General features: G+C 36.0%; 1 protein-coding gene across 2 annotated transcripts in view; it reads left to right on the plus strand.

The window, feature by feature from the left end:
* Positions 1 to 15,507, plus strand: part of ednraa (endothelin receptor type Aa) — a 42,802-nt gene extending 27,295 nt beyond the window's left edge. For both annotated transcript variants that reach the window (XM_062032285.1, XM_062032286.1), the window contains exons 4-8: positions 783 to 981; positions 6,876 to 7,028; positions 11,504 to 11,637; positions 11,719 to 11,827; positions 13,737 to 15,507. In XM_062032285.1, coding sequence (XP_061888269.1) covers positions 783 to 981; positions 6,876 to 7,028; positions 11,504 to 11,637; positions 11,719 to 11,827; positions 13,737 to 13,874 — 733 coding nt within the window. In that variant the 3' untranslated portion in view covers positions 13,875 to 15,507. The remainder of the gene's footprint in view (positions 1 to 782; positions 982 to 6,875; positions 7,029 to 11,503; positions 11,638 to 11,718; positions 11,828 to 13,736) is intronic.
* Positions 15,508 to 25,503: the final 9,996 nt, after the last annotated feature.

The raw sequence follows: 25,503 nt of genomic DNA on the forward strand, positions 1-25,503 counted from the left end.
CAGCTCTTGTACTTGATATTGTTACAGTCGATATCTGTGTAGACCCACCCTTTTGTTTACATTCAGGAGAGCAAGCTAGTTGTTATACTAATATATATATATATATATATATATATATATATATATATATATATATATATATATATATATATATATATATATATGTGTGGGGAAAAAATCACAAGACTATTTCATCTCTACAGGCCTGTTTCATGAGGGGTTTACTTCAATCCTCAGGAGATTTCCTGAGGATTGAGGTAAACCCCTCATGAAACAGGCCTGTAGAGATGAAATAGTCTTGTGATTTTTTTCCCACACATACATATTACGCTCTACCACGGTATCGAGCACTATTTTTTGGATAATGTAATTAAGACATATATATATATATATATATATATATATATATATATATATATATATATATATATATATATATATATATATATATATATATATATATATATATATATATATATATATATACATATATATATATATATATATATATATATATATATATATATATATATATATATACACACAAACGTACAACCCTAATGGATACTAAATGCATACAATTGTTAGACAGTTCTACGAACCGTCTTGGAAACTTACAATAATTCAACCATGAACCGTGTATCGTTTCATCCCCAGCTTGGATCGTAATGATCTGGCTCAGATCGGTATAACCCGACAGGACAAGAGGACTTCGATCAAAAACAAATGGCATCGCTTAACTGATCCACGGTCATTTCCCCCTCCCCCCTCCCGTGTCGCAGGTATCGAGCAGTCGCATCTTGGAGTCGAGTGCAGGGCGTCGGCATTCCGCTCTTCACCGTCCTGGAAATCGTCTCCATCTGGCTTTTGTCGCTCATCCTGGCCATCCCGGAGGCCATCGGCTTCGACATGGTCAGCTTCAACTACAGGAACGAGAGCATCCGCACCTGCATGCTGTACCCGAAGTCAGACTTCATGATGGTACGTACTAAGACCTACTAATTCTGCTGTACGTCCTAACTCACAGGTGTCAAACTCAAGGCCCGGGGGCCAGATCTGGCCCGTCACATCATTTATGTGGCCCACAAACACCTGAAAATAATATGCGTCGATAAACAACCTTATATTTTTTTGTACATTTTGACAAATAAATTTATGTACGGCATGAAATTGCATACATTTTCTAAAGGCTTAGTGGCCACATGCGTGGACAGCACCTTTTAGCTCTTATTTCCAAAATCGTGTACACTACTGAATTGGGGTCTTATGGCAACTTATGTGGACACTTATACTGCCATCTGGTGGTGTCAGAAGAGTATAACATACAATGGGAATTTGGAAAAAAAAATGTAAAAATAAGAATTAGCATGTCACTAAACATGAAGTACACGTTTGTGTACTTATGGACTAAGTACATCATATCAAAAGATGATTCTTAGTTTTTATTCTAATGAGGGTCCAATAAGCCCAAATAGCAAAGAATGTAAACAAACAGCTTGGGCCTTAAGAGGTTAATAATAGTATCCAAAGGCAGCACGGTGGTACAGGGGTTAGTGCATGTGTCTTACAATACGAAGGTCCTGAGTTCAATCCCGGGCTCGGGATCTTTCTGTGTGGAGTTTGCATGTTCTCCCCGTGACTGCGTGGGTTCCCTCCGGGTACTCCGGCTTCCTCCCACCAACCAAAGACATGCAACCTGGGATAGGCCCCTCCCACCTCCAAAGACATGCACCTGGGGATAGGCCCCTCCCACCTCCAAAGACATGCACCTGGGGATAGGTTGATTGGCAACACTAAATGGTCCCTAGTGTGTTAATGTTGTCTGCCTATCTGTGTTGGCCCTGCGATGAGGTGGCGACTTGTCCAGGGTGTACACCGCCTTCTGCCCGAATGCAGCTGAGATAGGCTCCAGCAACCCCCCCCCCCCCCCCCCCCCGCCACCCCGAAAGGGACAAGCGGTAGAAAATGGATGAATGGAATAGTATCCAATATTGCAACAAATTTTTTGTCAAAATAAAAATAAATACTTAAATATCTGATGGATTTCTGATCACAAAAGGAAGTTATCCATTGAATTGTACACTGTAAAAATTAAAATAAATTTTACGGTGGTCTTTACAGCATATTACTAGAAATAAAATGACACAATTGTTCTTTTTTTTTTTTTTTTTTAAATTAATGTCTGTAATGATAATGTCAATGAGGGATTTTTAATCACTGATATGTTGAAATTGTTACTGTTGATAATATTCATTTTTGTTTCACTACTTTTGGATTGTTCTGTGTCGTGTTTGTGTCTCCTCTCAATTGCTCTGTTTATTGAAGTTCTGAGTGTTGCTGCGTCGGGTTTGGTTTTGGAATTGGATTGCATTATTATGGTATTGTTGTGTATTGTTTTGTTTGATTGATTAATAAATTCTTTAAAAAATTAAATAAAAATAACTTCTTTTTTTTTTTAAATGAATAAATAAATAAATTAAAAAATTAACAAATTAAAAAATTAAAAAATTAAAAAACTATTTTTTTACGATAAAAATCTGTCGTTTTTGTTGTTGTTTTTAAGGTGTATTACCGCAAATGGAAAACATAAAATTACGGTAAAAATCTTTTTTGGAATTGGATTCCATTATTATGGTATTGTTGTGTATTGTTTTGTTTGATTGATTAATAAATTCTTTAAAAAAATAAATTTTAAAAAATAACTTTTTTTTTCTTTTTTTTTTAAAAATAAATAAATAAATAAATTAAGAAATTAACAAATTAAAAAATTAAAAAACTATTTTTTTACGATAAAAATCTGTCGTTTTTGTTGTTGGTGTATTACCGCAAATGGAAAACATAAAATGACGGTAAAAATCTGAATTCAAAAAGTGTTTATTTTTCCATTTACTGTAATATGCTGTAAAAACACTGTATATTTCACAATACATTGTTTGTGAATGAGTTGCCATTTTTTCCTGTAAAAATCTAATTTTTTTTCTCCTGTGTACACTACCGTTCAAAAGTTTGGGGTCACATTGAAATGTCCTTATTTTTGAAGGAAAAGCACTGTACTTTTCAATGAAGATAACTTTAAACTAGTCTTAACTTTAAAGAAATACACTCTATACATTGCTAATGTGGTAAATGACTATTCTAGCTGCAAATGTCTGCTTTTTGGTGCAATATCTACATAGGTGTATAGAGGCCCATTTCCAGCAACTATCACTCCAGTGTTCTAATGGTACAATGTGTTTGCTCATTGGCTCAGAAGGCTAATTGATGATTAGAAAACCCTTGTGCAATCATGTTCACACATCTGAAAACAGTTTAGCTCGTTACAGAAGCTACAAAACTGACCTTCCTTTGAGCAGATTGAGTTTCTGGAGCATCACATTTGTGGGGTCAATTAAACGCTCAAAACGGCCAGAAAAAGAGAACTTTCATCTGAAACTCGACAGTCTATTCTTGTTCTTAGAAATGAAGGCTATTCCACAAAATTGTTTGGGTGACCCCAAACTTTTGAACGGTAGTGTACATAAAAAATATTTTCAATAATCCAATGCATAATTCATAATATTTGCCGTTTCAAGCCTTCACTGCGATACGGCCCTCAATGAAAACCAGTTTGACACCGCTGCCGTAACTGGGAAGACATCTAAAGCCTCTCCAACCCTCGGTTTTAGCCTCTCTTTTCCGCGTCCTTAAAGAACATAATTGATTACAGGCCAAGTGCAATTACCGAGACCTGAAGCTACAAAGCTGAAACCCGAGGCCACATGTGCGGATCATAATGGAGTAATCAATCTCAGACCTTAGGAAAAACATACTGAAGTCTCGATCCAACAAGACTTACACTATTATGACCCAATTGTTGTCTTTGACCATGCATTAGTGGTCTAAGGAATCATTAGGAAGTAGAGATCGACCGATACAGGTTTTTTAAGGCCGATACTAATAATTAGTGTGAAGTAAAAGTCATTTTAACATGAAGAGTATAGGCCAGTAAACAATGAAAAAAGGCTTTAAATTGATTTTTTTTTTTAGCAAACGTCGTACCAGTAGCAACGTACGGCGCTAATGTTTTGGTTAATTTAGCAGCAAAAAACATGAGGGGATTTTTATTACGTGTGTCTAAGACCCTGGTATCAAAGTCATTTTAGCTCAGGGGCCACATGGAGGAAAATCTGCGCACACGCGGGCCGGACTATTAAAATCATGGCGTTAAAACTAAAAAAAATAAAGACAACTTCAGATTGTTTTCTTTGTCTTACTTTGGCCAAAAATCAAACAAACTGTCAGAATAATTGTATCTAAGTTATCACAAAACTTTGTGTTGCCATGACTACAAAAGCTGTCTTTGATCTTACCAAGCAGAAGGCTTGTAAAACTCCACTGTGTAGGATGGGAAGCGACAGGAAGGGGTCGGTTTCTTTGATCTATTGGAATTAACAGGAAGATCTTGTCTTGACCCGAGATCTACAAGGCGGAGAGGAAGCAGGACCTGACGCAAGCTCCAGGCGTCTTTCCTTTGAACTGTTTTGTGACCAAGGGCGACGGCTGTTTACGACCCCCTCTCCCCTTAAAAACAGCTGTTGCCATGTAATCAGGGAAAGTCCAAATAAAAGAGGAGGCGTGCAATCCTTTCGTCAGAGCGTGGTGGAAGACTGTACAGATAAATAGCACAGCCCAGGCGTTTCTCCTCAATGAGCTAAATTGAATTATGTCTCTGTTTAATTCCTTGCTTCTTGTCTGTTTAATAGATGGCGTCGGTGTTTGAACCTGACACAAACTAATTCTAAAAATATTATAATAAAAATATAGAAAAAAATACCAGCGGCGGTGAAGTTTAGATCCGTGAAGGAAAGAAGAAAGTGAATGAATGTTTATAACTGAATAAATTCACATATGCATAAAAATTGGTTTTCTTTTGTATAATTTTTTTTAATGAATTCACGTTAATGACAACATTTTTCCAAAATACAATATAGAATGTGAGATATAACAGGATAATGCATACATTTATCATTTTTTACAAAAAAGCGCCAACACTAATGGAGTATTGGCGTAAAAAATGCAGCAGGCGGTTGTGGCCTGCGGGCCGGTTCTAATACTAATCAAATATCCTCCCGGGGGGCCATAGATCATTCATTCGCGGGCCGGATTCTGGCCCACGGGCCTTGACTTTGACACCTACGGTCTAAGAGGTGCATCGACATTTGCATTTCAAAATATAGAAAATCTCCTGGGAAAATTGGTAAAAATATGGGATTTCCCTACATCACAATAACTCGCCATCTACTCAATTTTAAAGCAGTTTATGGATTTAATACATAGTAAGGATTCCTCCCGGCATTTCAACATTTCTGTCAATGAAGATTTGTGTCAGCCTGCGACACAGTCATATTGATAGTAGTCTAATATAGACACTTACATCATGTGCTGCCTTCATTATAACACTTACATAAGACTTTTAAAGTCATTTTGATAGTAGGCTAATACAGACACTTACATCATGTGTTGTCTTTATTATAACACTTATATAAGACTTTTTAAGTCGTTTTGATAGTAGGCTAATATAGCTAATATAGACACATGTGTTGCCTTCATTATAACACGTATATAAGACTTTAAGTCATTTTGATAGTAGGCTAATATAGACATTTATATCATGTTTCGCCTTCATTATAACATTTACATCAGACTTTTTAAGTAATTTTGATAGTAGGCTAATATAGCTAATATAGACACTTACATCATGTGTTGTCTTTATTAGAACACTTATATAAGACTTTTTAAGTCATTTTGATAGTAGGCTAATATATACATTTATATCATGTGTTGCCTTCATTATAACACTTACATTAGACTTTTAAAGTCATTTTGATAGTAGGCTAATATAGCTAATATAGACATTTATACATGTGTTGCCTTCATTATAACACTTATATAAGACTTTTTAAGTCATTTTGATAGTAGGCTAATATAGCTAATATAGACACTTACATCATGTGTTGCCTTCATTATAACACTTACATAAGACTTTTAAAGTCATTTTGATAGTAGGCTAATATAGCTAATATAGACACTTACATCGTGTGTTGTCTTCATTACAACACGTATATAAGACTTTTAAAGTCATTTTGATAGTAGGCTAATATAGCTAATATAGACATTTATAAATGTGTTGCCTTCATTATAACACTTATATAAGACTTTTTAAGTCATTTTGATAGTAGGCTAATATAGCTAATATAGACACATCATGTGTTGTCTTCATTATAACACTTATATAAGACTTTTAAAGTCATTTTGATAGTAGGCTAATATAGCTGATATAGACACTTACATCATGTGTTGCCTTCATTATAACACTTACATCAGACTTTTGAAGTCATTTTGATAGTAGGCTAATATAGACATTTATATCATGTGTTGCCTTCATTATAACACTTATATAAGACTTTAAAGTCATTTTGATAGTAGGCTAATCTAGCTAATATAGACACTTACATCATGTGTTGCCTTCATTATAACACTTATATAAGACTTTAAAGTCATTTTGATAGTAGGCTAATATAGCTAATATAGACACTTACATCATGTGTTGCCTTCATTATAACACTTATATAAGACTTTAAAGTCATTTTGATAGTAGGCTATTATAGACATTTATATCATGTGTTGCCTTCATTATAACACTTACATAAGACTTTAAGTCATTTTGATAGTAGGCTAATATAGACACTTACATCATGTGTTGCCTTCATTATAACACTTATATAAGACTTTTGATTTTTTTGCGGCTCCAGACAGGTTGTTTTTTTTGGTCCAATGTGGCTTTTCCAACATTTTGTGTTGCCGACCCATGGTCTAACATTTTCACGTGTCTTCAGTTCTACAGGGAAGCAAAGGACTGGTGGCTGTTTGGCTTCTACTTCTGCGTCCCGCTGACCTGCACCGCCGTCTTCTACACCTTGATGACCTATGAAATGCTCAACCACAGGAACGGCAGCCTCCGCATCGCCCTGACCGAGCACCTCAAACAGGTTGGACCCATAACTCGATTTCGAAAAGCCTTCAGGCATCACAACCTTAGACTTTTGACCCCCAGAATCCTACAATGTCCAAGACTCCTAGATCCTTGGCCCCCTTAAAAAGGTGACTAGTCGTTTTAGTGAGGATTAGAGCTTTGAGGGAAAAAAACTATTGTTGTTAAAATTGATTACTGACTTAACGAGTTGTTTACTGACTTTCATATACAATGTTTCATTTACTCTATAAAAAGTAGTTTTTTTACTCAATATGACAATAATGTTCTTAGAATCCAGAGATAATGCGAGAAAAAAAGCAATACAAATGTAATCCAACATAACTCCTAAACCAAACATGCAAAATGTCTAAAAATGCGTGAAGAAATGTATCTTTGTGAGTTTTATAAGAAACATTTTATTTTGTAAGGTTTGCAAAGACACAAATTAGTTGTTTTTTTACTCAATATGACAGTATAACTGCCACACTCAATATGACAGTTATTTAAAGGCCTACTGAAAGCCACTACTACCGACCACGCAGTTTGATAGTTTATATATCAATGATGAAATCTTAACATTGCAGCACATGCCAATACGGCCGGGTTAACTTATAAAGTGACATTTTAAATTTCCCGCCACACTTCCGCTTGAAAACGTCTCGGTATGACGTATGCGCGTGACGTAGCCAGTTTAACAGAGGTATGGCTTCTCCATTGAAGCCAATACGAAATAGCTCTGTTTTCATGTCATTATTCCAAAGTATTCTGGACATCTGTGTTGGTGAATCTGTTGCAATTTGTTCATTGCATTATGGAGAAAGAAGCTGAGCAAGCAAAGAAGAAAGTTGTCGGTGCGAAGCGGATATTTTGCGAGTGAAGTCAGCAACACAACACAGCCGGTGTTTGTTTACATTCCCGAAAGATGCAGTCAAGATCGAAGAACTCGGACAACAGAGACTCTAACCAGGAGGACTTTGACTTGGATACACAGACGCGATACCGTGAGTACGTAGCTGCGCTTCCAAACATTTGATCGCTTGCTATAACTAGCTCGAGCTAGTAGCTAGGAGCTAGGAGCTAGTATAACAAACACCTATGTGTTTGTTATGCGGGATTAATTTGTGGCATATTAAATATAAGCCTGGTTGTGTTGTGGCTAATAGAGTATATATATGTCTTGTGTTTATTTACTGTTGTAGTCATTCCCAGCTGAATATCAGGTCACCCCCGCGCGCTTCCAAACATTTGATCGCTTGCCCGTACGTGCGTGTCACGTACGTAACTTTGGTTAAATATATAAGCTTTATGAACCTTGGGTTAGGTGAACGGTTCTTTGGGCTGAGTGATTGTGTGTGTTGTGCAGGTGTTTGAATTGTATTGGCGGGTTATATATACGGGATCCCGTCCATATTACCCGCTCAAGCTATAACTAGCTCGAGCTAGTAGCTAGGAGCTAGCATAACAAACACCTAGGAGTTTTTATGCGGGATTAATTTGTGGCATATTAAATATAAGCCTGGTTGTGTTGTGGCTAATAGAGTATATATATGTCTTGTGTTTATTTACTGTTGTAGTCATTCCCAGCTGAATATCAGGTCACCCCCGGCTCTCACAGCATCTTCCCTATCTGAATCGCTTCCACTCCCCACTAGTCCTTCACTTGCATTTTCCTCATCCACAAACTTTCATCCTCGCTCAAATTAATGGGGAAATCGTCGCTTTCTCGGTCCGAATCTCTCTCACTTCATGCGGCCATCATTGTAAACAATAGGGAACTTTGCGTATATGTTCAACTGACTACGTCACGCTACTTCCGGTAGGGGCAAGCCTTTTTTTTATCAGATACCAAAAGTTGCAATCTTTATCGTCGTTGTTTTATACTAAATCCTTTCAGCAAAAATATGGCAATATCGGGAAATGATCAAGTATGACACATAGAATAGATCTGCTATCCCCGTTTAAATTTTAAAAAATCATTTCAGTAGGCCTTTAAACATAACTCCTAAACCACACATGAAAAATGGCTAATAATGGCTGAAATAATGCATCCTTGGGAGTTTTACTCAAAACATATGCTTTTTTAAGGCTTGCAAACACAAAAAGTTGTTTTTTACTCAATATGGCAGTAATGTTCTTAAAATCCTGAGATAATGCGTACTGTAAAAAGTAAAAAAATAAAAAGTAGTAATGTCAAGAAACAAAAGTTGTCATAGGACAACAAATATAAACAATTCAGTATTTTGGATGTACAACATGACATTGCACATTTTTTCTCTCAAAATATCCTAACTGACAAGTAGAAAACGCCATTTTGGGAGTTTTCACCTTCAAAACTAGGACAATATAGAAAATGCCATTTTGGTAGTTTTCACCTTCAAAAGTAGTACAATATAGAAAATGCCATTTTGGTAGTTTTCACCCTCAAAAGTAGGACAATATAGAAAATGCCATTTTGGTAGTTTTCCCCTTCAAAAGTAGTACAATATAGAAAATGCCATTTTGGGAGTTTTCACCTTCAAAAGTAGTACAATATAGAAAACGCCATTTTGTAGTTTTCCCCTTCAAAAGTAGGACAATATAGAAAACGCCATTTTGGTAGTTTTCCCCTTCAAAAGTAGGACAATATAGAAAATGCCATTTTGGTAGTTTTCCCCTTCAAAAGTAGTACAATATAGAAAACGCCATTTTGGTAGTTTTCACCTTCAAAAGTAGGACAATATAGAAAATGCCATTTTGGTAGTTTTTACCTTCAAAAGTAGTACAATATAGAAAATGCCATTTTGGTAGTTTTCACCTTCAAAAGTAGGACAATATAGAAAATGCCATTTTGGTAGTTTTCACCTTCAAAAGTAGGACAATATAGAAAAATGCCATTTTGGTAGTTTTCCCCTTCAAAAGTAGTACAATATAGAAAATGCCATTTTGGTAGTTTTCACCTTTAAAAGTAGTACAATATAGAAAATGCCATTTTGGGAGTTTTCACCTTCAAAAGTAGGACAATATAGAAAATGCCATTTTAGTAGTTTTCCCCTTCAAAAGTAGGACAATATAGAAAATGCCATTTTGGTAGTTTTCACCTTCAAAAGTAGTACAATATAGAAAACGCCATTTTGGTAGTTTTCACCTTCAAAAGTAGGACAATATAGAAAATGCCATGTTGGTAGTTTTCACCTTCAAAACTAGGACAATATAGAAAATGCCATGTTGGTAGTTTTCACCTTCAAAAGTAGGACGATATAGAAAATGCCATTTTGGTAGTTTTCACCTTCAAAAGTAGGACAATATAGAAAATGCCATTTTGGTAGTTTTCACCTTCAAAAGTAGGACAATATAGAAAATGCCATTTTGGTAGTTCTCCCCTTCAAAAGTAGGACAATATAGAAAAATGCCATTTTGGTAGTTTTCCCCTTCAAAAGTAGTACAATATAGAAAATGCCATTTTGGTAGTTTTCCCCTTCAAAAGTAGGACAATATAGAAAATGACATTTTGGTAGTTTTCACCTTCAAAAGTAGTACAATATAGAAAATTCCATTTTGGTAGTTTTCACCTTCAAAAGTAGGACAATATAGAAAATGCCATTTTGGTAGTTTTCACCTTCAAAAGTAGGACAATATAGAAAATGCCATTTTGGTAGTTTTCACCTTCAAAAGTAGGACAATATAGAAAACGCCATTTTGGGTGTTTTCACCTTCAAAATTAGGACAATATAGAAAAACGCCATTTTGGGAGTTTTCACCTTCAAAACTAGGACGATATAGAAAATTCAATTTTGGTAGTTTTCACCTTCAAAAGTAGTGCAATATAGAAAATGCCATTTTGGTAGTTTTCACCTTCAAAAGTAGTGCAATATAGAAAATGCCATTTTGGTAGTTTTCACCTTCAAAAGTAGGACTATATAGAAAATGCAATTTTGGTAGTTTTCACCTTCAAAAGTAGGACAATATAGAAAATGCCATTTTGGTAGTTTTCCCCTTCAAAAGTAGTACAATATAGAAAATGCCATTTTGGGAGTTTTCACCTTCAAAAGTACCGTATTTTTCGGAGTATAAGTCGCTCCGGAGTATAAGTCGCACCGGCCGAAAATGCATAATATAGAAGGTAAAAAACATATATAAGTCGCACTGGAGTATAAGTCGCCTTTTTTGGGGAAATTTATTTGATAAAAGCCAACACCAATATGTCTAGTCTCTTACGTGAATGAGCTAAATAATATTATTTGATATTTTACGGTAATGTGTTAATAATTTCACACATAAGTCGCTCCTGAGTATAAGTCGCACCCCCGGCCAAACTATGAAAAAAACTGCGACTTATAGTCCGAAAAATACGGTACTTCAACTTAGTTTGCTTCGGTGTGTTGGTTTGGTCCTTGTTTGAGTTGGAATTCCGCACTAACACCCGAACAAGGACAAATGCACCAACGGGGAAAGCAAAGAAGAAAAGGGTCAAAGGTAAATTAACGTCATGATTTGTGTTTTTTTTCCTTGTAGAGAAGGGAAGTGGCCAAGGCGGTCTTCTGCCTGGTCCTCATATTCGCCCTCTGCTGGTTCCCACTTCACCTCAGCAGGATCCTGAAGAAGACGGTCTACGTCCAGAACGACGCGACGCGCTGCGATCTGCTCAAGTGAGTCCGAGGATGCGGAGTGGCTAACGTTTACTGTCGCCATTTTCTACACGCCGCCGACGACCATGGTTATATTTTCAGCTTCCTTTTGGTGCTGGACTACCTCAGCATCAACCTGGCGACCGTCAACTCCTGCATCAATCCCATCATCCTCTACTTTGTCAGCAAAAAGTTCAAAAACTGCTTTAAGGTAAACTACTTCCTCTAACAGATGGTCAATGACAGGACAACTCAACAATAACAACATGTTTTATGTCCAAGTGCTCTGTACACTAAACTGCAGACTAGTCTTCATGTTCATTCATTTGGTTTCTAATCTGCGGCCATAACATTTACACAATGTTCAGATTTTTTCATAAAAGTCCTAATTTTACAAATACAACTTTGTTCTTCAAAAATAAAATTCCCCGTAAATCTTATTTTATGTAGATTATGACGTTATTTTTGGGAATTTATGTTTCACGTAAAATTGCGACTTGGTCTTAATTACGACTTAAGTGTGCCGCGATTATTTTAAATCATAGTATTTGGCAAATAAAGTACTTTTTTTTTGGAAAAGAAATTGCATGAACAACAACGTTATTTCAATGAGAATGCCGAAATCCCCTTAAAAACGTAACAAGAGTTCTATGCACATTCATGCTCAAACAATTAGAACTTAATTCTGGTAGTTACGACTTAAGTGCTGTACTATTATTTTACCATTTTTTTAAATCACAGTATTTTGCAAATGAATCCCTTAAAAAAAAGAAATTGCATGATGGACAAGGTAATTTTAATGAGATTGCCAAAAAACCCTTAAAAATGTAACATGTACTATATACTTTCATGCTCCTACAATTATAACTTAATTCTTGTAAAATACGATTCCCTGTAAATCCCAATTTATTTTTGCTTTTTTTTTTTTTTGCACTGAAATTTTTTCCACTGAATTTTGAAACACTGTATTTACACAAACTAATATTTCTGCACGTAATTTTTTTCCACAATGAATTTTTCTGCACCAAATATTTTTTTGCACTGAATTTATTTACACTGAATTTTTTTTGCACTGAAATTTTTTCCACTGAATTTTGAAACACTGTATTTAAACAAACTAATATTTATGCACCAATTTTTTCTGCACTTAATTTTTTTTCCACAATGAATTTTTCTGCACCAAATATTTTTTTGCACTGAATTTATTTACACTGAATTTTTTTTGCACTGAATTTTTTTTTGCACTGAAATTTTTTCCACTGAATTTTGAAACGCTGCATTTAAACAAACTAATATATCTGCACCAATTTTTTCTGCACGTAATTTTTTTTCACAATCAATTTTTCTGCACCAAATATTTTTTTGCACTGATTTTATTTAAACAGAATTTTTTTAGCACTGAATCTTTTTTGCACAACATTTTTTTTGTACTGACATTTTTTCCACTGAATTTTGAAACATGGTATTTAAACAAACTAATATTTCTGCACCAATTTTTTCTGAACGTAATTTTTTTTCACAAGGAATTTTTCTGCACCAAATATTTTTTTGCACTGAATTTTTTTTAGCACTGAAACATGGTATTCAAACAAACTAAAATTTCTGCACTCATTTTTTCTGCACGTAATTGTTTTTCCACAAGGAATTTTTCTGCACCAAATATTTTTTTGCACTGAATTTTTTTTTTGCACTGAAATTTAAAACAGTATTTAAACACACTGACTTTTAAAACACACAAATGTACCGCAAACATTTTTATCCAATGAAATTGTCAGCATAATTTGATGTACAAAAATTTAGTTTACAAATTTTCTGCAAATTAACTTCCATACTAACCTAACCACAAAATCCATGCAAAAAATGTGACGCAACTTTAAGCTTGTCGAAAATTTACGACCATGTCACGCCCATCCAGATGTGCACACCACAGCTAAGAGGCTAATGTGCACTCTTGGCTTTCTCGGTTCCGCAGCCATGACGTTCCATGAGAGGCATGTCCAGTAAGATGATTTATGAATCCACTCAGAGGTCCTAAACAGCAGGGACGTGTCTGCAGCGCGGAGATAAAAACATGGCGACAACAGCACGCAGAGAAAAGCTAACCCGTGTTGTCTCCACAGTCGTGCTTGTGTTGCTGGTGCTACTCGGACAGCCAGATGAGCAGCATCGGGCCCCTGAACGGCACCAGCATCCAGTGCAAGAGCCCCGAACCCAACAACGTGGGCACCGACCGCATCCTCAGGAAGGACAGCGACTGAGCGCGCACCAGAGGACTCTTTGCAACCGCTATAACCACCTTATTATACGCTTTAATAATAGGAACAAGACCCAAGTGTTGGAAAGGAAGTGCACAAAAGGACAGCAAGATGGGGAAGAATGCCGATAAAAAAACTGAATTCTCGCCATGTAAACGGCGGTGACTGCGGGGGGAAAAGCAAACAAGCGGCAGTCAAAGGGAATGATGGGAAACAGGAAACTATAAAATAGATGCACTCCTTTATTTGCGATCTTTGTGCAGGAACATTTTTTTCCCCTGAATGTTCAAATGTTGTCCATCCATCCATTTTCTACCGCTTGTCCCTTTCGGGTTCACGGGAGGTGCAAATCCGAGTTTTCACAAAACCGAGGGTCTAGTCCCAAAATGTTGATTTAATAGAATAGAACAGAATGCCTTTTATTGCCACTATACACACGTGCAATGAGATTAAAAGCCACTCCAGTATCAGTGCGACAAATATTAAAGTTAAAAAGTACCAATGATTGTCACACACACACACGAGGTGTGGCGAAATTATTCTCTGCATTTGACCCGTCACCCTTGATCACCCCCTGGGAGGTGAGGGGAGCAGTGGGCAGCAGCGGTGGCCACGCCCGGAAATCATTTTTGGTGATTCAACCTCCAATTCCAACCCTTGATGCTGAGTGCCAAGCAGGGAGGTAATGGCTCCCATTTTTATAGTCTTTGGTATGACTGGGCCGGGGGTTTGAACTCACGACGGAGACTCTAACCACAAGGCCACTGAGATGAGATGTGCAAAACATAGGAAGGAAAGAAAAGAAAAATAGTGCAGAAGGAGGTAAGGTGCACAGTCCGGTCCTGAGAACGAATGTTCTGAATGTGTTGTTTAAATATTCTACATATATACAGAAGCATTCAGACTGAGGGTGGAAAGTTAAAATTTGCACACGGAGAGGTGCTGAACTATAAAATCAGTGCCGATGAGAGTTCACCGTAGCCATTCATGCTTATTGATGTCCATCAACACCCGTCAAGTATGTTCATTCCTAAATGTGAAAAGTAAAGCGGGTTTATTTTTAACCCTCAGAGGACATTCAACCTTATTTATCTTGAAAGCCAAACAGGACATATAAATGTCCCTAAGTTTTCAAAGGCTGTCAAAATATTTTGGACTCTTATTTTTTTTGCTCACATTTCTCAAAAAAACTTTTTTCACTCTTCATCAACACAATTTAAGGAGGGAAAAACAATTAGCGTTGTCAATACAATATTGTCATTTGTCAAAACAAAACAATAGTAATACACGCAATACAAAACATTTTGTGTGTCCAAATTGGAGCAGAAACTACGCAAAGTTTACCCAGCAGACATTCAGACAAGGTTGAGAACTTGTGGATTTAGGTCCTGATCTTGAGCAACGTTGGAACAACATGCTTTTTGATGACGTTTAATCAGTGTTGAAGGTTGGTCATTTTTCAACCAATATTTTACTACACAAATACAACGTTGAAACAACATGCTTTTAGACGTTTATTCAATGTCACTTTGTGACATTATCTTGACCATTAAAAGTTGGTCATTTTCCAAACCAGAATTTTACTACACAAATACAACGTTGAAACAACATGCTTTTTGACGTTTATTCTTTTTTTTTAATTATTATTATTTTTTATTTTTTTATTTTTTTGACGTTTATTCAATGTCATGTAGTGACATTGTTTTGACCATTGAAAGTTGGTAATTTTACTACAAATACAACGTTGAAACAACATGCTTTTTGACGTTTATTCAATGTCATGTAGTGACGTTGTTTCGATCATTGAAAGTTGGTCATTTTACTACAAATACAACGTTGAAACAACATGTTTTTTGACGTTTATTCAATGTCAGATTGTGATGTTGTTTTAAACATTGAAATTTGGTCATTGTCCAAACTAGTATTTTACAACACAAATACAACTTTGAAACAACGTGCTTTTTGACGTTTATTCAATGTCAGATTGTGACGTTGTTTTGACCATTAAAATTTGGTAATTTTACTACAACTACAACGTTGAAACAACAGGCTTTTTGACGTTTATTCAATGTCAGATTGTGACGTTGTTTTGACCATTGAAATTTGGTCATTTTCCAAACCAGTATTTTACTACACAAATACAACATTGAAACAACACACTTTGACGTGTATTCAATGTCAGGTAGTGACGTTGTTTTGACCATTGAAATTTGGTCATTTTAGTACAACTACAACGTTAAAACAACATGCTTTTTGACGTTTATTCAATGTCAGATTGTGACGTTATTTTGACCATTGAAATTTGGTCATTTTCCAAACCAGTATTTTACTACACAAATACAACATTGAAACGACACACTTTGACGTTTATTCAATGTCATGTTGTGACATTGTTTTGACCAGTGAAATTCGGTACGTAATTTTACTACAAATACAACGTAGAAACAACATGCTTTTTGACGTTTATTCAATGCCAGATTGTGATGTTGTTTTAAACATTGAAATTTGGTCATTTTCCAAACCAGTATTTGACAACACAAATACAACGTTGAAACACACTTTTTGACGTTTATTCAATGTCAGGTTTTGACGTTGTTTTGACCATTGAAATTTGGTCATTTTACTACAAATACAACGTTGAAACAACATGCTTTTTGACGTTTATTCAATGTCAGATTGTGACATTGTTTTGACCATTGAAATTTGGTCATTGTCCAAACTAGTATTTTACAACACAAATACAACGTTGAAACGACATGCTTTTTTGATGTTTATTCAATGTCAGATTGTGACGTTGTTTTGACCATTGAAATTTGGTCATTTTCCAAACCAGAATTTTACTACACAAATACAACATTGAAACAACACACTTTTTGACGTTTATTCAATGTCAGGTTGTGACGTTGTTTTGACCATTGAAATTTGGTCATTTTACTACAAATACAACGTTGAAACAACATGCTTTTTGACGTTTATTCAATGTCAGATTGTGACGTTGTTTTGACCATTGAAATTTGGTCATTTTCCAAACCAGAATTTTACTACATAAATACAATGTTAAAACAACATGCTTTTTGACGTTTATTCAATGTCAGATTGTGACGTTGTTTTAAACATTGAAATTTGGTCATTTTCCAAACCAGTATTTGACAACACAAATACAATGTTGAAACAACACACTTTTTGACGTTTATTCAATGTCAGGTTTTGACGTTGTTTTGACCAATGAAATTTGGTCATTTTACTACAAATACAACGTTGAAACAACATGCTTTTTGACGTTTATTCAATGTCAGATTGTGACGTTATTTTGACCATTGAAATTTGGTCATTTTCCGAACCAGTATTTTACTACACAAATACAACGTTGAAACAACATGCTTTGACGTTTATTCAATGTCAGATTGTGATGTTGTTTTGACCATTGAAATTTGGTCATTTTCCAAACCAGAATTTTACAACACAAATACAATGTTAAAACAACGTGCTTTTTGACGTTTATTCAATGTCAGATTGTGATGTTGTTTTAAACATTGAAATTTGGTCATTTTCCAAACCAGTATTTGACAACACAAATACAACGTTGAAACACACTTTTTGACGTTTATTCAATGTCAGGTTTTGACGTTGTTTTGACCATTGAAATTTGGTCATTTTACTACAAACACAACGTTGAAACAACATGCTTTTTGACGTTTATTCAATGTCAGGTTGTGACGTAGTTTTGACCATTGAAATTTGGTCATTTTCCAAACCAGTATTTGGCTACAAATACAACGTTGAAACAACATGCTTTTTGACGATTATTCAATGTCAGGTTGTGACGTTGTTTTGACCATTGAAATTTGGTCATTTTACTACAAATACAACGTTGAAACAACATGCTTTTTGACTAGGGCTGCAACAACTAATCGATTAAATCGATTAAAATCGATTATAAAAATAGTTGCCGATTAATTTAGTCATCGATTCGTTGGATCTATGCTATGCGCATGCGCAGAGGCTTTTAAAAAAAAAAAAAAAAAATTTTTTTTTTTAAAATAAACCTTTATTTATAAACTGCAACATGTACAAACAGCTGAGAAACAATAATCAAAATAAGTATGGTGCCAGTATGCTGTTTTTTTTTTCAATAAAATACTGGAAAGGATAGAAATGTAGTTTGTCTATTTTATCCGATTATTAATCGATTAATCGAAGTAATAATCGACAGATTAATCGATTATCAAATTAATCGTTAGTTGCAGCCCTATTTTTGACGTTTATTTATTTCAATTTACAAATACAACTATTTTGCAACGTTGTTTTTATTTTATTTATTTTGACCCTTTTTTTAAAGGCCTTTTAATCGAATAATGTCTCAGGTTTAAATTAGTAGAATAACTAGTACAATGCTATTTTTACCAATTAAAAATTGTGACATATTTCATCAAAAGACCTTTAAAGACTTTTTTTTTTTTTAGCTAAAAATTAAAAAAAATATACATTACATGTTTGGTATTTTTGTTTAGGGATGAAGTTGATTGAGAGATTTGAGCAAAAGAAAAAAAGTGAAAAAAAATATGAATCCAAAATGTTATGCCTTTTGAATTTTATGTCCAGGTGTTGTCCAACAACTGCGAGTGTAACAATTGTTTTAATAAAACATTTTTAAATAATGTATATTATAAAAAATTTACTAAAAAGGACAAAAAAGTCAGCTTTTGTTCCCTGAGGGTTAAACTTTAATAACAATGATTTAGAGTGCATGAGAAAATGTAAAGGAAATTATAGGGCTCGCGGACCACATGGCCATTTATGAATATAGTATACACAACACAGTAGCAACACAACCAATGCTGTCATAGCGGCAACGCGCAAACTGCTTAGTCAGCATTAATAGCGCTGATTGCGAACAACACGTTTAACACACATGAGCCGACATTTTAAAACCTAGACAGCGATAGAAGAAGCTGCTGGATGCTGGCCACTCACGCTCCACTGTTCTCCTTTGGAGTTAATAATAAACCGCATCTGGAGGTTGCCTACAGCCACAACTTTTAATGCCGAAGTTAATCAGACTTTGGCAGATATCTGACGGACCACACACCCAGAAACTACAAGAGACCACCATTTGTATAGAGGTGGTCATGTTGTGGTTTACGCTACACAACACACTTATTGCTGCAATACCTATACAGCACCACTAGGTGACAGTCTGTAAACCACCACAACTGTCGATGCCAACAACTTTAGCCCGAATACATAATTAAAGCATTTACCGTAATAACCATAAAAGGTTTGGCAAACCTTGGTGTACGTAATCTGTCACGACGCTTCAAAGAAACGTTCAACATTACGTCGATTGGAACGTTTGAGCTTTTTTCGCCGGAACAATGTGAATTTTGCCATATTTCGCCATTCATGCTAGCATGCACCTATCCACTTTTATAAAGTGTCTTTTCTCCGCGGTAATTGTAAGTAATACTCAGACTAGCTTAGCCGCTGAAATGACAAAGGCAGATTAAAAGTATTACAAACAACCCGCGGAAGGAATAGCTAAACGCTAAAAGTCTGTATTCACATTAATACGCCATGAATACATTTATTATCATTATTATTCCGTTCAGTGACCGATGGCATTATTTTGCTATCCGAAAGTACTCGTGTTCTTGCACACAGAAAAGTGGATTGGAGAATTGGAAGCAAAAAGTTAGCATCATGCTAACATAGCTACAGTAGTGGGTGGATCTTGCGTAAGAGGAAGAGGGGGGGTGAAATCATTTTGTAATTCAGTCCGCTGAAAATGACGGGGAGCGCCATTCTGTGGTCAATGTTGGGATTGCCACAAAACACATTTTCAAATATTCAACACTCCACTTTAGCCGCCAAATGGCAGTACATAGGGCACCCCCTTAATTTGTCACGTTTCACGTGTGAGGTAAACCACGACGAATGGGGCAATGTGAATCGCCTTCTTACTGTAATAACTGGACAGCTTGGTTCAAATGTTGTAAAATATGAATTAAGGGGTGTGAATCTTTGGGTAAAGCACGATTCAATTCGATTCTTGGGGGTAACGATTCGACTCAGAATCGATTCGAAACGATTCTCGATTCGAAATCAATTTTTTTTTAATAAATAACATTAGGTGCCAGCTTTATGATTATCTACATTCATCCATAAAATAAACAGCTTTAATAAATTCTATATGACTTAAAAGACAACTGTTTTAAAAATAAATAAATTAAAATTGTACCCAAACACAAGGCAACAGGAGAAGTATCCAACACTTCTTTATGGGTACCTACTTAAATAAATAAATATATATATATATATATATATATATATATATATATATATATATATATATATATATATATATATATATATATATATATATATATATATATATATATATATATATATATATATATATATAAGGGCTGCAACAACTAATCGATTAAATCGATTATAAAAATAGTTGCCGATTAATTTAGTCATCGATTCGTTGGATCTATGCTATGCACAGAAGCAGAAGCAATTTTTATATTTTATTTTTTTTATAAACCTTTATTTATAAACTGCAACATGTACAAACAGCTGAGAAACAATAATCAAAATAAGTATGGTGCCTGTATGCTTTTTTTCAATAAAATACTGGAAAGGATAGAAATGTAGTTTGTCTCTTTTATCCAATTATTAATCGATTAATCGAAGTAATAATCAGCAGATTAATCGATTATCAAATTAATCGTTAGTTGCAGCCCCAATATATATATATATATATATATATATATATATATATATATATATATATATATATATATATATATATATATATATATATATATATATATATATATATATATATATATATATATATATATATATAAAGTTGTTTTTTGGACACACCACCTAATTCAATGTGTTTTCTTTATTTTCATGACTATTTACATTGTAGATTGTCACATCAAAACTATGAATGAACACATGTGGAGTTATGTACTTAACAAAAAAAAAAAGGTGAAATAACTGAAAACATGTTCTGTACTCTAGTTTCTTCAAAATAGCCACCCTTTGCTCTGATTACTGCTTTGCACACTCTTGGCATTCTCTCCATGAGCTTCAAGAGGTAGTCACCTGAAATGGTTTTCACTTTACAGGTGTGCTTGACGCTCATCCAGAGAATGCCAAGAGTGTGCAAAGCAGTAATCAGAGCAAAGGGTGGCTATTTTGAAGAAACTAGAATATGAAACATGTTCTCCGTTATTTCATCTTTTTTTGTTAAGTACATAACTCCACGTGTGTTCATTCATGGATGTGACAATCTACAATGTAAATAGTCATGAAAATAAAGAAAACGCATTGAAAACTTTTGGCCTGTACTGTAATATATAATTTAACAATTTTTTAACATTTTTACTTGGTTAAGAAACGTGAATCATTCGAAAATCCTTTTTGTTTTTGACACTCCCAATAAAGTAACAATGATAGTCACACACACACTAGGTGGGATGAGATTATCCTCTGCATTTGACCCATCACCCTTGATCACCCCCTGGGAGGTGAGGGGAGCAGTGAGCAGCAGCGGTGGCCGCGCCCGGGAATCATTTTTGGTGATTTAACCCCCAATTCCAAACAAACGATGCTAAGCTACGTCTTGTTTCCTTGGCATGTATCCCCTCCAAAATGACATAACCTGTTTGTTTGAGTGTAAACACCTTTTTACGAGTTCAGTTGGAGTGTTTTGCACACAGGAAGAGTGGCGACAAATGTACAGAATCATCCTCCTGATTGTTGTCATGGCTGCTTCTTGTCAAAATAAATATAGAAGTCCCGTGCAAGTTTATGGTTTCCCCCCGTGTTGCTAAAGCGGGCTCCTTGGGGAAGTCGGAGGCGGAGGACAAGGAGGACGAGGACACATGTGCTTCCCTTCGGCATCTGTGAGAAAAGGACGTCTGGGAATGATTTGGCGGCGCACCGTGACCCGCTGAGCCCTGTGGTCCCAGCCAGCCCCCCCCCCCCCCCCGACCCCCAGGCTTCCTGGTCTCCATCCATAGAGGATGTGGGACGCTCGTTTGCCTGCTTGACCGTGAGACTTTGACACGTACAACTCCATGTCACTGCAAAAAGTCAGTGTTCAAAAACAAGAAAAAAAAATACAAAAATTTGGGGTATTTTCATTTGAACTAAGCAAAATTATCTGCCAATAGAACAAGAAAATTCGGCTTGTCAAGACTTTCCAAAACAAGTAAAATTAGCTAAACTCAATGAACCCAAAAATATCTTAAAATAAGTATATTCTCACTAATAACAAGTGCACTTTTCTTGGTAGAAAAAAAAAAGAGACCTTTTTGCTCAATATGTTGAAAAATATTAAGGTAATGATTTGCGCTAGGCACCATGATTTTTTTTTTCCATGCTTGAAGTAAGAAATGATTACTTTAAAAAAGTAGTTTTATACTTGTGAGTGTTGATGACACAGCTTTGCAACAGTTGATATTCTAGTTTCAAGCATGTTTTACTCAATATAGCTCATCAAATCTCAGCAACAAGCTGTAATATCTTACTGACATCATTTAGAACCAAAACCCTTAAATCAAGTAAAACACTAACCCTAACCCCTAACCCTAACCCCCTAACCCTAACCCTAACCTCCTAACACTAACCAACTCTTTTCCATTATGTCTAATCCTAACCCTAACCCCAACCCCAACCCTAACCCTAACCCTCTAACCCTAACCCTAACCCCAGCCCTAATTGGGGTTGGGGTTAGGAATTGGAATTGGGGGTTAAATCACCAAAAATGATTCCCATGCGCGGCTACGCTGCTGCCCACTGCTCCCCTCACCTCCCAGGGGGTGATCAAGGGGATGGGTCAAATGCAGAGGACAAATTTCACCACACCTAGTGTGTGTGTGACAATCATTGGTACTTTAACTTTAACTTAACTTTAACTTAATCCTAACCCTAACCCTAACCAACTTTTTTTCTTTATGCCTACCCCTAACCCCTAACCCTAACCCCCTAACCCCCTAACACTAACCAACTCTTTTTCATTATGTCTAATCCTAACCCTAACCTTAACCTTAACCCCAACCCCAACCCTAAACCTAACCTCTAACCCTCTAATCCTAACCCCAGCCCTAACCAACTGTTTTTCTTTATGCCTAACCCTAACCCCAACCCCAACCCCAACCCTCTAACCCTCTAACCCTAAACCCTAACATAAAATCTACTTAGTGAGAAGAATTATCTTATCAGACAGAAAATTTGCAAATTTCACCCTTATTTGAGATATTTCATCTTACTTAGATTGCAGTTTTTGCAGTGTATTAAAGTGCAATAATATCGAAGGAGGGTCGATTGAAAGTTGAGACATGTTTTTAGACATGGTTTTTTGGGGGCGGTATAGCTCGGTTGGTAGAGTGGCCGTGCCAGTTCAGGTTCGATTTGCGTTTCCGCCATCCTAGTCGCTGCCGTTGTGTCCTTGGGCAAGACACTTTACCCGCCTGCTCCCAGTGCCACACTGCAAAAAGTTAGTGTTCAAAAACAAGAAGAAGAAAAAAATACAAAAATGAGGGGTATTTTATTTGAACTAAGCAAAATTATCTGCCAATAGAACAAGAAAATGTGGCTTGTCAAGACTTTCCAAAACAAGTAAAATTAGCTAACCTCAATGAACCCAAAAATACCTTAAAATAAGTATATTCTCACTAATAACAAGTGTACTACTTTATGAGTACGTATTTTCTGTTGTTTCATTGAAAATAAAACAGCAAAGTCCATTTGGCTGTCATCTGTTTTAATGAGACACAATTGTGTCAAAGTCATGATTTATTTTTTTTAATTTTTTTTACATGCTTGAAATAAGAAATTATTACTTTAAAAAAGTAGTTTTATACTTGTGAGTGTTGATGACACAGCTTTGCAACAGTTGATATTCTAGTTTCAAGCATGTTTTACTCAATATAGCTCATCAAATCTCAGCAACAAGCTGTAATATCTTACTGAGATCATTTAGGACCAAAACCCTTAAAATAAGTAAAACACTCTAACACAAAATCTGCTTAGTGAGAAGAATTATCTTATCAGACAGAAAATAAGCAAATATCACCCTTATTTGAGATATTTCATCTTACTTAGATTGCAGTTTTTGCAGTGCACCCACACTGGTTTAAATGTAACTTAGATATTGGGTTTCAATCAATCAATCAATGTTTACTTATATAGCCCTAAATCACGAGTGTCTCAAAGGGCTGCACAAGCCACAACGACATCCTCGGCTCAGATCCCACATCAGGGCAAGGAAAAACTCAACCCAATGGGACAATGAGAAACCTTCACTATGTAAAAGCGCTTTGAGTCACTACACTGCAAAAGCTGACATCTAAGTAAGATGAAATATCTCAAATAAGGGTGATATTTGCTTATTTTCTGTCTGATAAGATAATTCTTCTCACTAAGCAGATTTTATGTTAGAGTGTTTTACTTGTTTTAAGTGTTTTGGTCCTAAATGATCTCAGTAAGATATTACAGCTTGTTGCTGAGATTTGATGAGCTATATTGAGTAAAACATGCTTGAAACTATTTTTGTCCAAATGTCCAAAACACACCCAGCAATGGTGCACAGGACGGCGGGGAAGAAGAGGGGAAAAGGCGGCCAAAATGGTCAAAAGTCCCAATTTTGTCCAAAATACCTCCCCGGGTTCCAGTCCCACGAGTCCCGCCGAGTCCAAAACACACCCAGCAAAGTCCCACGGGAAGTGGGGGGAGAAAAGGGAGTAAAGTCATCAAAAGTCCCCAAAAATGTTCAAAATACCTACCCAGGTTTGAGTTCCACAAGTCCCGCCGCCGGCCGTGCAAGTCCCGGGATGCCCAAAATGTCCATAACACACCCAGCCGAGTCCCACGGGAAGTGGGGGGAGAAAAGTGAGAAAAGTCGTCAAAAGTCCCCAAAAATGTTCAAAATTCCTACCCAGGTTTGAGTTCCACAAGTCCCGCCGCCGGCCGCGCAAGTCCCGGGATGCCCAAAATGTCCATAACACACCCAGCCGAGTCTCACGGGGAGGGGGGGGATAAAAGTTGGAAAAGTTGGCAAAAGTCCCAAAATTTTTCTAAATACCTACCCAGGTTCCAGTCCCACATGGAGTGCCACAAGTCTTAAGACTTGTGGCACTTGAACCCGGGTGTGATTTTTGAACATTTTACCGACTTTTCTCACTTTTCTCCCCGCCTTCCCGTGGGACTTTGCTGGGCACGTTTTGGACATTTTGGGCATCCCGGCCGGCGGCGGGACTTGTGGGACTCCAACCTGGGTAGGTATTTTGAAAATTTTTGGGACTTTTGCAGACTTTTCCAACTTTTATCCCCCCCCTCCCCGTGGGACTCGGCTGGGTGTGTTATGGACATTTTGGGCATCCCGGGACTTGCGCAGCCATACATAAGTTTTTATTTTAGAGTTTTTTACTTGTTTTAAGTGTGTTGGTCCTAAATGATGTCAGTAAGATATTACAGCTTGTTGCTGAGATGTGATGACCTATATTGAGTAAAACATGCTTGAAACTAGAATATCAACTGTTGCAAAGCTGTGTCATCAACACTCACAAGTATAAAACTACTTTTTTAAAGTAATAATTTCTTATTTCAA

The sequence above is a fragment of the Entelurus aequoreus genome, linkage group LG22, assembly GCF_033978785.1.
Source record: "Entelurus aequoreus isolate RoL-2023_Sb linkage group LG22, RoL_Eaeq_v1.1, whole genome shotgun sequence".
In the NCBI taxonomy this organism is placed as follows: domain Eukaryota; kingdom Metazoa; phylum Chordata; class Actinopteri; order Syngnathiformes; family Syngnathidae; genus Entelurus; species Entelurus aequoreus.